The sequence below is a fragment of the Apteryx rowi genome, unplaced genomic scaffold (genome assembly GCF_003343035.1).
Source record: "Apteryx rowi isolate R43461 unplaced genomic scaffold, aptRow1 scaffold_361, whole genome shotgun sequence".
Classification (NCBI taxonomy): Eukaryota; Metazoa; Chordata; class Aves; order Apterygiformes; family Apterygidae; genus Apteryx; species Apteryx rowi.
Window position 1 is genome coordinate 489344 of NW_020450097.1, and position 16538 is coordinate 505881.

At 38.3% G+C, this 16538-nt stretch overlaps 1 protein-coding gene across 3 annotated transcripts in view; it reads left to right on the forward strand.

Moving 5' to 3' along the window:
- ZNF451 (zinc finger protein 451) overlaps window positions 1–12097 on the forward strand; it is a 46107-nt gene extending 34010 nt beyond the window's left edge. For 2 of the 3 annotated variants that reach the window (XM_026073118.1, XM_026073119.1), the window contains 3 exons: window positions 92–278; window positions 9308–9382; window positions 10703–12097. In XM_026073118.1, coding sequence (XP_025928903.1) covers window positions 92–278; window positions 9308–9382; window positions 10703–10755 — 315 coding nt within the window. In that variant the 3' untranslated portion in view covers window positions 10756–12097. Of the gene's footprint in view, window positions 1–91; window positions 279–4081; window positions 4223–9307; window positions 9383–10702 lie in introns of those variants that run through there. The other variant, XR_003254760.1, reaches the window with a different exon arrangement.
- Window positions 12098–16538: the final 4441 nt, after the last annotated feature.

Consider the following 16538-nt stretch of genomic DNA (forward strand, 5'->3'; position numbering starts at 1 on the left):
AAAAAAAAAAAGGAAGAAAGGAAAACCTAGCCAAATCCCATGAGACAAAAACGATATCTTAGTTGAACATCTCTCCTTTCTCTCCATACAGGCTGGTCGTCTGGATGAGCACTTGCCCAAGCAAATTCCTTTCACTGTACTTTCTGGAGACAAAAGCTTTCTAGAACTGGAAGCTCAATTTAAAATGACTCAGCGGTCAGCTCGCATCCTAAATCCTCATCACATTGAAGGAGACATGATGTGTGCCTTGCTAAACAGCATTTCAGATACCACAAAAGGTAGTAACTACACAAAACATAGTAACTAAACATTAAGCACAGTCTTTCCAATAAACCAATAGTGTTTCCAATAAAAGAACAGAACACTCATGCTGACAAAACAGTCTAATGGTTATCCTTGGTGCTTCTTTAAAATACTCATTTTTCAATTATACATGGATCGGAAAATCAATTTACTTGTGGCACATTTTGAAACAAGACTTAATTAAGCATTGCTGTTCAACACAGCAAACTGTCCTCGCTCTATCCTTTGTTATAGAGGAGACAAACTGTGTTGTTTCGGTCTGTAAATTCCTTCCTGGTTAAAGAAGGGCTCTTTAGAGCACTCTAGTGTGCCTTTTTGTTGATTCGTCCTGAAATCTACTTTGCTTGATTTGTTCTGGGTCTGAAACAAATGTGAGAATCTGGTTTCTGAGAGAGACTCTGCTAGAGCCAGCACTGTTTCAAAAAAAAAAATCTGTCTATTTTAGCTCTGCTTGTCCTCCTGGCCACTTCCAGTCATTTGATATTTGTTTTCCCTGGCCCACGGCTCACATGTCCGTTTGGAGGAAAAATATCAGTGAAAGCCTTCAGGGTTTCTAGAATGCCATATTCTAAAATGATCACACTTTTTTTAATACAGAATAGTCAGAAATTTGATACAGAATAATCGAAGAGATTTGAACCAGCTGCTTTTCAAGGAGCAAAGGATATTGAAAGCAGAGTTGAGCTTAAATATTTTCTCAATATTTTAAAATACCTTTAAATACAGTTTTTCTGGAAAACCTGATATTTCTCTACAGACGTACTGTTGCTACTCCTTGCTTCTGTCATGGCTTTGGGGGCTTGTAAATTGAGCGCATGTTACAGAAAGTCATTTCTGAATTAGCCCTAAACTGTTTTCAGGAAAAAGACGCTACTAATCTTGATGCAGGTTTATGAGAATGCCAGCATGCTGCTGCTGCTCTACCAGGAAGATTATAGTGGAGTGCTAGCACTGATTGGTGAATTGGCATCAATTGACTGAAAGAAAGACAGGATAAAGAAATGATTTCCTGAAAAAGTGATCTGTGGTGAGCTGGAATTGATTTGCATGTTTTTGATACAGACGAGGTCCTTAGTGTTTTATGCCACCTCAGACTTTTCCTGGTCTCGATTTGTCAACTGGATTATGGAGATGTGATTCCTGGCCAGAAGTAGCCACACCAGTAAAATTTCTTACTGCAGATAAGTTAATCACAGAACTGTGGTTTTTACTAGCATAGCTCATTTTGCTGAAGGGGGAAGATGACTTTTCTCCACAGTTATCTATAAAGCTACATTTTGTATCCTTACATTCACACTACAAATATTTTCTTATTAGAGTATACTAAAATTCCTAGTTTGATAGTGCTCTTCTAATGTAATTATAGCTATAACTATATTGAAGTGGAAGGTTGCTTTTGTTTTGGGAGCTTTGCATACTTTTATGAAAAATTGGTGGAAGGACTGGCAGAGAACTGTAACTTCCAGGCAGTACAGTTTAGTCAATTTACATTAATGAAAAAAACTTTCTTTCTTGTGTAGTTTGTTGTTAAGGGATGTGACTTAAAACGAGAGGGCAAGAAGAGGGAAGTGACTGTTCTACTTTAGAGTGCTAAAGCTCCCTGTTAAGTAGTTTTGCTAGTATAGTTTATTCACCTGGGTATCCTGGCTAACAGGAGATGAGTTTGATCTAACCATTTTTTGTGTGTAAGTTATACTCCAATATTTATATTGGTCATGCATTCAACAGTTTCCTAATCTAACCCTTTCTTCCAACATCCTTTACTATGTTAATACTTAATTTGCTATTATGGTGACGGACATGACTAGGAAGCACCCCAAGCTTTAACTTTTAACTTGATGGCTCTTTGATTGTTGTGCTTCCACTTAAATTATGCATGTGGTCGTGATCAAAAAAATATTTATTTTGAGCAGAAAAGTGCCAGAATCATGCATGTGTCCTTTGGCACTCAGGGTTCCCAGGCAAATTCATAAAGAATAGAGTGGTGTTGAACCTTCCTTAGTCCCCTCTCCTGTCCGTGTCAACCGGATGGGACCCAGGTAGTAAGAGTTACCGTTGTCTTCTCTTCCTGTAATAAAACAAGACTTTAAATTTTTCAGTTTTGGTACTAGGCCTGTGCTCTCTGTGTAGTGGGATGATGCCATTACAAAGGGTCTATAAAGGTTTTTTTGGAAAGGTGTAGTCACCCCAGAATACACACTTCATTGTGTGGCTCACCAGCACCAAMAAGCATTTGCAAGTCTTAGTGTAGCAAGACTGATATCAGAGGGCTGAGATGGAAAGTCAGGAAGTTATGATAGGCTGGCTGGTATAACCTGTTGTCCTGTTACAGGGATGCATCTGAATATAAGGACGTTCAAGTTAAAAACAAGATTTGTTTGCTCTGTGACTGTCTTAAGCCTGCAGGCTGTTGGTTTTGATGGGAGAAATAAGTGAGAAAACAGTTACCACAGAGTTGTGTTGAAAAATATAGGGCACTTGTTGGTGTTGGAAGAACTTCAAAACAAAAACTGTTTCCCTAAATAACCTTCACAGAGCTATCAGTAGCTCCAGAGTAGCCAGGTTGTGTTTGGGCTGTGGCAGTCTCTGACTGTTGCACCTTGCGAACCATTTTGCCAGTTCAGCAGAACTGCTGTTTGAACTGTGGTCCATGCAGTCAAAAAAAAAAAAAAAAAAAAAAATCTTGCATATATTGCAGGGGGATATCGAGACTATGTTATCTTAGGAGACCATTGGCTGTACTGGATGCATGAATTTCCTTTAAGGTATTAAAACAGTAGGCAAGACACTTATTCTTAATGGCTTTCTTCTGCTGCTGAACCTGAGTTCTTAAGTACAAAAGTTTTTTTTTCTTTTGTGCTGTAGGCAGGGCACACGATGGGAGATTGAAGCATATTAATAAAGCAATCTGAGAGGATGAAACAGAAGAGTTTTCAATGTCTCCCTTTGTTTCCTTTGCAAAGAAAGGAGGTTTGTGGCATACAGAAAAGCAATTCTCTTGTCTGTATCTTGACGCTTGATGTCTGGTAATCCCACTGCTGCTGCAGTTCATACTTCTAATGAATACTGTTTGATGTGACAGTGCTGAGGGCAAACCTGATGGTGGGCTAGGGGTCGTCATACCCRCGCTGACACCAATATGAATGCCAGAACTGCTGGGTTGATAAAAGTGAGTTTTGTGAGTTGAGGGCTTTAACTTAACTATATTTTTCACAGTCATATTCACATGAGATCTTTAATTAGCCAAGCTCTTAGATAAAACAGATTTTTTATATATATTAAAAAAGGACCAAATTTTTCAGAATATTTCCTCCCCTTTCTTTAAGGGGCTGGGCTGCTTCGTAAGACGGTAAAAATCAAGCAATTGCACGGTGGTGTCACATGCTGTCTGTGAGATAGCCAGTGCACCTCTTGCACTGACCCAGAAGGTTCATTTTCACTGTGCTTGAAGAGGCAGGCTGAGAACTCTATTCAATCTACTACTATTGTCTACAGTGTTTAGGTACCACTGAATTTATCTTCTATGACAGATTATATTTGGAAGAGCAGTATTCCAGTTCATTTTGACAAGTGCAGCCAAGTTTCCTAGCTCCCACTATCCTCAAGAGCTTTTGGTTCACATACAGACAACAGAAGAATTTAAGAAGAATTAAGAATTAATTTACAGAAGAAAATGAGAAGAGTTGCTTGTGTTCTCAGCAGCCAGGGTTTTTGCAGGTGTTGTGGTCCAGTATGGATACCACACCTGACCCCAATCTCTGCTTTTCCAAACCTTCAGCTGACAACAGGCATCAGACTGTAATGGACTAAAGATAGCCCAACCCGCAGCTCCTACTGTCCAAAGAGACCGAGCATGAAGGGCATGAGCATCTGTAATGTGATGCACATTGGCTGCACACTGAAAACTATAATTATGCTAGTAAGTGTCTATTCCTTTCTTTACACAATTACAATAGCTGTAGCATGTTGCTACAGGGAGTGATAAGAAAGTTACCACTGAGTTGTAACCTTGTGTTTAGCTGCAACAGAAAGTTGTTATTAGCTTTGGTATGTCAGTGACATCTCCTGTGGGTGTATTTGAATACATGTACATATGCCTCCGGGAGAAAGCAGTGTGTTAAGGTGTAAGATAATGAGTCTGCAGAAGAATTTTAGCCAAGTGGATGAACTGGGAAGACCTCACCAGCCAGATCATACAAAAACACCTACAAGGTTTAACTTAACCTGGATGGGAATTTTTAGAGCGGTGTCTAAGATGAAGGCTACGTGAAAGTCTGAGTGACCATCATCGTACTGACCACACTTATCACAAAATGTAATGGAAGGAGGAGAAGAGATTGAGAGCTCTATTTTCAGTCATGCTACACTTGAATGAACAGGTGAATAAACATCCTCAGGGAGATRCATAGAATGAAGCTTTAGTTTGGGTGGAATAAGGAGAGGTCTTGTGTATTTGCGAGCCCTCAGCCGGGGGATGGCTGTACTTGCATATACAGGTGAAGTTACGTAATGAAGAAACAGAGATCAGAGCAATAAGTAGTGCAATAAAAATTTGGAGGATCCTCTAAGCACATATTGAAAAAGGAATAAAGAAAAGGATTACTTAAGCCAGAGAGGAGTATTTTAACGGTAACGTGATGACGTATACTGAATGTGATTGAGAAATCAAGGAAGATAAGGATAGAATACTGATCCTAAGTTTTAGGCTAAGTGGTCACTAGGATCCTGAATGAAGTAACTTTCATGGTATCATTAAAGTAGAGTAGCTCTGAAAAGCTTGAGACATCACTTGTTAAGGAAGTGGGGCAGTAATTAGGGAGACAGTGAGCTAAGTGCAATACTAATCCCATACAGTGGGATGAGAAACAAACAGATGAGACTGGGAGCTACCGAAAAGAAGAGTGTTGCAGGAGAGAGCATGAGGGTAGGGTATGAGACTGCAGGATGTGAGGAACAGTCAGGAGGTGCCTTACGAAGATTTTCAGCAAGGGAGGGGGACTAAGGCAGGGGAAGGGAAATTGAACCTTCAGAGGGACAGCAGAAACATTGGACTTGTAAACTATTAAGGGGATGATGGTAACTAGGGAGGTTGCAGGAGCAGAGGGACAGATGTAGGCAGGGGATTAGGTTGAGTTAATGTGGGTCACTATCTAAATTAAAGCTGTGGCACTGATGTCAGGACAGTGGGTGGCGCTTGCATTCTGTGCAAGTTTACTAGTCCCTTCCCCAAAATAGGTTTTTGAGACTCTTGAAATATCACTGTAATGCATCTCTCGGGGAAAAATAGCATATTTGCTCCTATCTGTAAGGTTAAATCTTCCTGATCTTTGTGCTCTATACTTATCTAGAATTTGCCTCACTGTTTTGTTTATTTTTTTCTGTTTTGTTTTGTTTTGTTTTCCTCCAGCAGAAATTTGGCAGTATATGAGGACTATAATGAGCAATAATGTCTCTTTTGAGAGAACAGGTACAGTCAGAGCTTCTTAGCTGTTGTGTATTTAACAAAGTGTTCTAGAGAAGAGGCCATATTTTGAGATTTCCTGGCTAAGAAACTGGRCGATTTCTCCTTTGCTCTCTGACCCCAGAGGAGTTGGGAGCTGCAGAGTTTGCTAAGCCTTTAAAACAAGAGAAACAGGACATGCCTGATTTCTCCAAGTTAAACATTCTCATTTACTCTCCATCTTCAGAAGATGCCAGCAGTACTAGGAGTATATTTGCATGGGGTATATTCTTATTAGAATCCAAGATCTCCTTGAAAGCAGAGTTCAGTCACAGGATATAGGCACAGCACAAGCAATATTAGATGAAGCACAATGACCTGTCCAATGAGGAATATCAGACTGGTCTCTTGTGGCTTTAAAATCCATCTGTTTGATCAGTTGACCCTTCCTTCTCTTTGATTGGCAAGTGAGTTCCATGCTATAGTGCTTGCTGTCTAGCCCCTAAAAGTACTCCCCCCCACCACCACCCTTATTTGTTGAAATGTTTCTGCTTAGGTGGTTTGCCGACAGACTTGTACCTGATTGTTACAGTCTTACTTCTGTTTGCCGTTAAACCGTATCAGAACATCTTAAAATTCTGACATATAGTCTTTACCACTTTTGTGCCTGCCTCACCAGACATCTGGCATGACACCTTTAATCTTTGCTCTTTGTGTGTGTGTAGCTGGGGGCAGGGCATTATGACAAGCATTAGCTGGCTTTTGATTTTGGAAAAGGAAAGTCAATACAATCTGAAATACAAGCTTTTACCTGAAAAAGTCCTGAATAAGATTTGGACATTTTCTGGCCTCTTAATAGGGTAACTTTCACCAACTCAAAGATTTCAAAGAATCCAGCATCTGCCTTCTTGGGAAGTTGAATACACATAAGTACAGTTAGGTAGAGAGGAGAAAAGTCTTGTAAATAATAACCAAACTTTAGATCACTGGAGGCAAGGTGTAGCTCAAGAGACTTTTAACGTGCCATATAACTACATTTGACTCTGAGCTGAACTTTTTCCTCTCAAACTAAGCGGAAGATCATCTTGTGTACTAGTTGTTTTCAAATTTCCTAGTTTCTTTGAGCTCTTCTTGTTGAATTTATCTTAACCAGTGTCAACTTGGAGATACAACTGAGATACAGTTTGTGGAGTGTCTTGACCATATGATACGACTGGACAGCTACCAGCAACTGAGTCTGAGCTGCGCTTTCATTGCCAGAGGCTTGTAAACTATATGCACCAACAAAATAGGCTTGCTTAAACCTTCTTCAAGCAAACCTGTTCTCCTTGATGTAACTGTCAAGTAGTGTTCAGTTATTGCATATCAATTGTGATAAATCACAGGACAGGCAATTTATTTTAAAAATATTTAAATGTTTTGCATGCCTATTTGCACATATCTCTGGTACAAAATGGATGTGTTTCCCATGTTATGATAGTRATATAATTAAATAGATGTGACTAGCAAAAAATTTCAGTAAAAGAAGGCCTGAATTAATATATAAGGTGAATCTTAAACTTTCTTAAATATCTAAAATAATACTGCCATCTACATATTCAGTACAAGCATGCATAATTTTCCTAATTGCCAGCAGAGTCCACTTTAGCTACTGAGCTGCTGTATTGTTCTGAAAAATGAGTCTCATGCTAGCTTATTGCCTGACTCGGGAAAGGCAGGAGTTAGCAGAGTAGTGTTGTGCTCTTGCAGCATGTCAGTGCTGCCCTTATGGCCAGCTCCAGGAAAGTTGACTTCTTTAGATAATATCTGAAAGGAACTGCTGGATTTCTGACTACTCCCATCCTCTGCTGTTTAACCATCTAAGGAAGTTGCCAATCTGATTGCCTTTCCCGTTTGCCAGCATTCTCTATCAGGATGCCTAAAAAGCTTTTCCCTCCCCCTGGTAAAGCTCTCTTAAAGCATTTTTATTTAAAGTTGTAGCAAACCAGAGACACTCTTGTCCAATGCTTTATTACTTATTGCTCTCCAGATGTCAATTCTTCCATTATACTTATTCCAAGAAATGAACTAGGGAGTGATTGCATCAGCTATTACACCTTTGACAGGTACAAAATTTTTGAACAGTGTGAGATGCCTTCCAGGCTGGAAGATTAAGAAGGTATAAAGGAGAAGCCACTTGTGCAAAGCCTTTTCTTTCCACTTCTTATTGCTTTCATAAATTATTTTAATGAGGTTTGTTTGGATTTGTGTAGGTTTATCTTTTTTGTTGCTTTATTTGCTTTGAAATAAGATATACAGGAAGGTAGTTCTTCTGCCCAGAGATAGTGGGCAGCTCCAAAAAGCATTCACAGTCAGTCTGCCAAGAGGCTGGAGAAAGACCGTTTTAATTGCAATATATATCCAACTATTGCTGGCATCTTTGTGGGCTCCAATCTCTATTTGATACCAGCTGTTGGAGTTTGTGTTCCTGGAATCAGGAAGGAGTCAGTAATGTTCCTATTCAAACAAGGTATATGTATTAGAAGCTTGAAGACAAAATTTAGAAAGTGTACCTGTCACTTTGAATACCTAACTTGGGTCATTTTAAGGACTGCCTTAAGTAATGCAGTTCTTAATTTAGATGTTCGTATCCAGATATTTTGCCTCTAAACGTAAGTAGAACTACATTGGTATATTAATAAATGTAATGACTTTAAGGGAAATGCTTCTCCTGTTGCCATGACCCTAAGACAGCTAGTTCATTGTAGATATTGTAAGTCCTTATTACAGAGACAATCTGCCAAAATACCAATTAACCTCTAGCAGGAGAATAAATATAAGATGTGATTGATGGACTTGTTTATTTTACCTGTAGTTTACTGAGGCTCCATTTAAAACAAATGAAAACATACACCAATACCTGCTAGGCACTTGCAAGTGCAGGTGTTGTTCTGRAGGTGTCAGCTTCATGAAGATCATTATTTAGAATGGGAAAGGTGACAGTTTCAGCTGGGCTTGATTATGATGAATTAGCAGATTGAATTAAGTGCATCCACTTTTTTCTTTTTGTAAGAATTGAACATCTGCTGAATTGCAGGGCTCAGTTTAGCAAATAGAGGTATAGTACTCTGTTGTTCAAAATGGATGGGTATTTACGCAGCAAAACCTAGCTTAATACCACATGTAGGCAGCATTCACATTATAGCAGTTCACCCCATAATGAAATCCTTGACAATTTGTAGAAAGCGAATAATGCCATTTTTTTCAATAACTGAATATTATAAAGCAACAAATACAGTAATGCTAGCTTCTGCACCTATTTTTTGTTGTTACTGCTTTAAAATAATATAAAATTGAAACAGTCTGCTTCTGGATTCTGGGGAGAAAGGAGAGAGGGTTGAAAAAACTTTCTCTTGAGTTACTGTCTTGAACTATTACAATGTATTTTATCTTGAATTTCAGGTCACAAGTGCAGTGCTTCGAAACCAACCTACAATCTTATTATAGGAAGAGAATTGTAAGAGGTGACTGTTAATGGTTTTCTTAGAAGCACTGTATAATGTATGTTTCATTTGTGTGTTTAAGTTTCAGATAGTGAAGAGGATGAAGATATCAAGCTAACAGTAAAAAGGAGCTTAGAAGAAACAAAGAAACAGGAAGGTGGGTACTAGTTTTCACTTTTCCTCTGTTTTCAGGAGTGCTGGTAATACAGAAGGTAAAGAGATTAAGCTTAGCTAATTTTCACGGCAAGAGACATCTTAGGCATACTCTAAAATATTCTGAGTACTTCACTGGGCAACCGTAAGCAGTTAAGAACACTGTGATGAGTTAAAAGAAAAAATAGTTTACTAGCCTTAAAAGTATGTCAGCAGACTCAAAATCTATTTTTATTGATGCACCACAGGACATTGTGAGATTAAGGCCTTGACTGAGCTCACTTCATACCAGCTTAATATGGCTTTGTTGACTCCAGTAGAACTTCTCCTATTGAACTTCTGAATAAATAGTTCAAATTTATGTATTATATCTCACCAAGGCACTCTGGTCTGCCAAAAGGGAGCTGTAGATTTATGCACAAGTTTGAATTAGCAGTACAACTATCTGCTCACATCATATTTTACCTTATTTAAAATTGTTTTCATCCTTTTGCTGTTGTGCTTTTAGTGGTGGTGTTCAGACCATGTAGTGATTTATTTTTGGTGACAGACTATGATGCTCTTTAAAAATAACGTATTGCTTAAAGGCTTGACTCTCCCCTCCTGCCTGATGGAAATAAAAAGAACTAAAAAATCATCAGACACTTTGTACAAGTTCAGTGATTAAGATAACTAAATCTTAGGTTCACAGAATTTATTCAATTAGATTTATCAACTGTTACTACACATTACTATTAAAGGTCCAATGTATTCATTTACAGTACTGGAAGTCTGCCACACTCAGATGCCCCTAGCACTGGATGTTGCCATTAGTGACAGCAGTGGCATTTGATATGTACTGGAGGTCCCAGTTCTGATGCCTCTGTACTGCAGTGAGGACATCTGACCTTATGGAGCCAGCCTGGCTTCCGCTGTGTTGAGCTAGCCGTGTGCGTGGCCAGTTGTAGTCCTGGTATGGGAGTAAGAGGGAATGGGGAGGCAAAATATCCCCCAAAAAGAGTAAGAGGAAAGGGCCCTAGCAACTGTTCAAAGAGGAGAAAGAAAAAGTGGGTGGAGGAGGTAAAAAAGCTGCTTTCACAGAACAATCCAGGTATCGCTGCAGAGTGAACTGTGTGCCATTAGCAGCAGTGTACCACAGTTTGGGACCTTATTCTTGGTTCTTGCACATATTTAGTGGCTTATTGACCACTTACTTTAATGCAAGCAGATGCCCGCAAAGGTGGCTTTCTGCGTAACTTTGGTTTCAAACATTCTTTGTTTTTATGACCACATAATGTTTTGCTTTTAGAAACTAACTTTAAAACATTTGTTTATATTCATACAGAGCAAGATGCAGAATTGGAAGAAGCTATCAAGAGGAGCCTTGACGAAATGTAAATGAAGATACTTCTGTACACCAATAGCATGTCATCAAAGCTGCTTACAAAAATGGAAGCTTGTTCACCCAATTTACAAAGGTTCAGAAATACTGCTTCRAAAACATGTTTGTGTCTTGAATTATTAGATTTATAATCTGATGTTTTCCATCATGCTGATGAACAGCTGGAGTTTATGGATATATGCTGCAATATACTGTATATGATAAAAATAAATTTTTAAGCCTTTGCATATTCTGTTTCTAATGAGCAACGACTAAGTCTCTCCAATCTAGCTGTGTAAGTTGTTGCCTAAAAAGTAGGCTGGTCTTACAATATATATATTTTTTTAATTGGTTCTTGTATTTAATTCTTCTGTCACAAAATGCTGTTATTTTTTTTTTAAACATTTTTGTGTGACCTTCCAATAGATAAAAATAGTAAACTCAAATTATCTCAGACTGACTTGCCTGTCTCATCTTGTTATAAAGAGAAGCTTAGGTCCCAGTTTTACAAATTGAATACATGGCCTGATTCTTGTCCCTGGACAGAATCTCACCTCATAGACCCCAGGTTTGTCTATGGCCTGTTTGTTATAAATGGCAGAATCAGGACCTCAGACTGTATAGTTAGTTTCTGTTAGCTTTATTTTTATAAATGTGTATATTTTTAATAGGAGTGTGGTACTGTTGTACTAGATGGCTTAAAGTTTGACAGGTTCAGTCTCTCTCCCTAATCTAGGGCTGAAACAACTTTTATCAGTGAACAGAAGATAAATAAACTTTCAAGTTCCTCTTTGAAATAGATGTGAAAGAATTCAAGTTGCTTCATTCCTCTCTGCTGGCTTTTTACTGTCTTCTGTTCATAGAGAGGTGGCCTTGGATACCTGAATGTAGTTGTGTTAATTATTTTTGTACTGTCCTTATTTTTAGGTGAATGATTCTCTAATTTTTGTTTCAACTTGTCACCTGTGCCACCTTTCTCAGTTCCTTCTTTAAAAATAACTATGCAAGCTGTCCAGCTTTACCATCTTATTTCACTTCTGTTGACAGTTGTCAATCAGTAAGAAATCTCAATGTAATAAAATGTTGGCTTGATTTTTTTTTTAATCATTAGCATATGAGTTTGCTTGTAACTGCTGTAAATCTAAATACATATTATGCAAAAAATGTTCATTTTGGGGGAGTAAGACAAAGGGAAAGCTAAATTTTACTGACTCTCAATTCCAAAGAGTCAGAATAACTACAGGTGTGTTTCATTATGGTTAAAAATGTTGGAAAACTGTGACACTGGTTTATTTCAGATCATGATTGTCATATATTTGCTAACTCTGAAACAAATAAAATTGATGAAGAATCTAGTGAGTTAGCTCAAAGCTCATTGGCAGTCATACAGCTTGAAAGAAGAAACTGTGTGAACCCCAGAAAATAGTTGGAACATATCCAGTGCATTAAAAAAAAAAAAAAAAAGCTCTGAAGCTAAGTGTTATAGAATAAACAGGAGCTCATGATACTGTTTTTCTGTTGTTTTTTCTATTGCTTTCCCAATRTAAATCTTGGATTAGTAACACCCCTGTTCAAAACTGCTTGTGCAGTACCGTATTGCTGCTGAGGAAGCACCATTTTAGAAGAGTTTGAGTCACCTTTAGCTAATAATACTTGAGCTGAATCAGTTTCAGAATTTTTCATACTGACTAAATACGTTCTTCTAATAAAGCATGAGATATGACAGAGGACAACTTTCATCCCCAAAAACTTCTCAGTGCAAATTGTAGTGGCTTTTGGGRCAAGTTTTTTCAGCCCAAACTCTAAAGGTTCATATTCCTTTCATATGAAAGCTTGCTTCAGCTTGAGAAAGTTCTTTGCTTGGCTCAAGACATATTTAAGACCTGGGTATGTAAGCCATTGAGTCTTCTCCAAAGTCTGCTATGGTAGATTTTAAACATGTGCTCTAGTCCTCATTTATTCCTCATTTTATTTTGTCATAAATTTAAAATCTGTTTAACCTGATGAGTGATGACTTAATTGGTTGCATGGGGGGGGGAAGCCACATATGGACATATTACATATGTTGTATTGTCCTCCTCACCTGCTTCCCAAAGCAAGTAGTAAATCCCGAACACTCCTTCTATGGCTTTTATAAAACAGCTAAAGAGAGTGCTAGTCCTTATATTGTTTTTCTGTTAAAAGTATTCTCCAGATTGTCAATGTCTTAAAATTTCTTCTGATTTTCTTGGTTTCTCTGATGTCCTCTCACTGTCTGAAATGTTTCTTTGCAAAGTTCCCCGTGGTACCTCTGTTTCCAGAAGAGCAGAGAAAATTCTTAACATTGTATGTACAGACATGTGAATTGTTTCACACCAACATCTTATGGCACTGCACCTTATTCTTCATCTGAAAAAGGTGCCTTGTAAATGGTGTGTTTCAGAATTTGGTGTTTCAGGCTGGTGGGTCTTGCTTAACTGGCTGAAGTTTTTGAGGTTTGCCATGTGCATTCTGAAAGATGTGTCTGCATTTATAAACACAACTTATTTGTTAAGAGGCTTGTCCAGCATCATTTATACAGTAAGCGTAAATGTCCTGCCCTTTTTAAAGATAATTTGCTTCTAAGGTAATGTTTGAATTCACACTTTGTTACTCCAAATTAATCACTTGGTGCTTTTTCACATTCATCTTTAAAGAAAAATGCTTTCTGTCTCTACCTGACTACCACCAACCTACTCTTTCTTTCATTTTAATGTTCTAATTTTCTGTACAGTGCATGCAGAAGTTCTGTAAAACTCAAATGATGAGTCAAGATTGGTACAAGGTTCCTATCTCTTTGTTGCTTAATTCTGTGTGCCATATTCTTTCAGATCGAATAGAATCCCTCTGTTGATCATGTTCAAAGAGAAGATGAGATGCCGAATAAATCAGTGTAACAGTTACAGAAGTCACTCAGCACTAAAACTTCATCCCTACCTGGTTGCTTTTGCAGAGTTTAAACATAGTTTTTAAAGATGCAATAATTTGAAGGGATGAGATTAGTTTACTGTAAACTACTTGCCTTGTATAATAGTGATATATATTTGGATGATGGATTAATTTTATAAGCTCTTCAAGATACACAGAAATGACTACTAGTGTACCTATGGTGGTCACGTCATCTGAGTCTTAAGACACCTTGATGGTAAGTCAGTCTGGTAAATATTATGTAACATGCAAAACTTTACTGAATCTTTACCAAATATGGTTAAGATTATAGAGGTATGAAGTCATGCCATGCTCTTTCTTAAAAGGAAAGTGTTCTATCATATGCTTATGCTGTCCTAACAATGTTTACAATGACTGCTTTAAGTTGGAAGGAGGTGAGAAGGATGGATGACAAATCATTTTAAAATTCATTTAGAAAAATTGGCTGACGTTAACACAGAGATCCTTTCTGGCAATTCTTTCCAGTTAAGTAGCAAGATTTAAATGCAGACTATTAAAGTCTACATTTGCATAGTTCTTTGACAGTTCTAAACTGCCCCAAATTTTCTGCAGAAATTTTAATTCAAGAGTTAGAGCTCAGTTTTAACATTCTGGGTCAAATAATATGGTCCAACATACTATAAATGTGGGTGTAAAGAAGTCAGAAAATTTATGGTAAGTGGCAGGTATGTTCAAAGTTTGTGCTCAAAGTTCTGTGTGTGTGGAAACTTAAATGTAAAGTTCCTCTTGTAAATCTGAAAAGTTCCTTTTCACTGCCAATATCCTACTTTCTGGGAGTCCTCCAGTGGTTTTTGCTGTGAACTCTATCTAAAAACTGCCTAGCATCTGCAGCTGTAAAGAATTCACTGGCTCATTTACTAAGCAATTTTCCTCTCTGTAAGAATGAACTGCTCCATGCCCTGAAATGGTCACACTGACTTTTTGATTTTGAGATAGAGGAATCAGGCTTCCAACAGCCTTGGGACTGCAGGGCTTGCCTTCACAGTAAGATGATGGTGATGTGTATAGGCAAACACAGTGCTAGCGTTAATTAGCATCAGTAACAACAGCAGAAAGGACACAGTAGCACAGGTTTGGCAGGTGCTAAGTAAGGGGCCAGCTATACTTGTATTAGTAAGTACAGCTTTTGATTGGAAAACATACCCTAAAACTCACGTTGGCACATCTTTACTGCTGCTGTTACAGTGTGCTTGGCGGACTAAATGCTCACTGTGGTTGGCTGGCCCAAGCCACAGCTGCGTCCGCATGGTATGTACGGGAAGCGTTGTGCTTCCATAATGCCTATGTATAAAGAAAATTCTCCAGATGAAGGTGCTGTAGAAGGGAAGGAAAGAATCTGTCATGGCGTTTCTGGGGTGTGGACTTTCTCTTTGATCTTATTCCATGACAGCTCATATGCAAGTGTTTGTTAGAGTATGTGACAAGGCATATATCAGGATTTGGAATAAGGTGAAACTGGAACTAAGATGATATTTAGCAATGTGACAATTAGTACTGCTTTTGGTGTAGATCATTTCACTTGCTCTGGACTTTTACAAATGTGTTAGGTGTCTAAGGCCTGGGAAGGTTCCTCTTTCTGCTACCATAAAAGATCTCGTGCGTGTGAATGAAGATTCTCTGCCAGTCGCTCTGTTCTGCCAGGTGCATGCATGTTTTATGATACTGTCATTAAAATGAGGGACAGCCAACTACTTGGCTGCTGAGACAGGAGTACAGAAAGCCTGAGATGCAYGTTTCCTCTGGGTCAGTCTCCCACGGGTGCCTGCAGCTGGAGCAGGCTGCACAGTCCAGCCGGGTGAACGCAGCTGTAGACAAGATTAGGAGAAAGGGATGTGGTCCGGCAGCAGCAGTCCTGACACAAACATCAAAAAAGACAGTCATGCGTGATACAATTGCACACAACCATCAACACTTCTGCGCCTGCATTTCATTGCACATTCTACCTGCATAGATTTAAACCCCTGTGCAAGGAAAAAAATCTTCATAACCTTTTGGCTACTAGCAATTCTGATTTTTTGCTTTTTAAACACAGCTTAATTAATACTTAATAAATTAGTATGGGAGGAATAGAAGGATCCTAGGAAAAATGCTTGCAAATTGCATCACATTATTCCCCAGGTTTCTGTTTGTATATGTTTGGGGGGGGTAGAAGTGGTTTTTAATCATTTTCTACATAGACTGTAGTGATAGAACAATTGTTGCACAATGAGATTACTTCTGTGAGCTCACAGGCCACAATCCTTACTTACCCAGCCATGTGAAAAAACAAAACTCAGGCAATTAATTTAGCAAGAGGCTTGGGGGATGTGATATCATTCTGAATGAACAAGCCTGAGAAAATAGCTACATGCAGAGTAAGCATTCAAAACGTTATCCCTGTGCAACAAAAATCCTGTTAACTGGATGCCAAAAATTGGTCTGTCAGAGAATTGCAGTATTTGCCCAAACCTGAAATTAGGGATAAGCAAATTCCTTTTTAAATAGTCACAATAATGGCAAGTAAATTCTATATATGACTTGAATTGCTAGAACCAACRGGAATCTGAATTACAGAAGATTTCTTTCTGTGCTTAAGTTTCCTAAGTTAGTATGATGTGCTCTTGTGAGATAGAAGTTACCTGGTTTATACAGAGAAGTTAAATATGATCTGGAAAAAGTCATTACTAGATGTAGATCTTTGCTATCACAATTTTTTTCTTTTTGGCATACCAAGAAAATGTTAAACAATTTTCTTTCCAGTAAGCCTTTTTGTATTACCTTGGACAAAGATGTTCAGTAGAACTGTTTTCTCTTCTGTGTCTAACCAGGTGACTCTTACGCTTAGTTTCAGAAA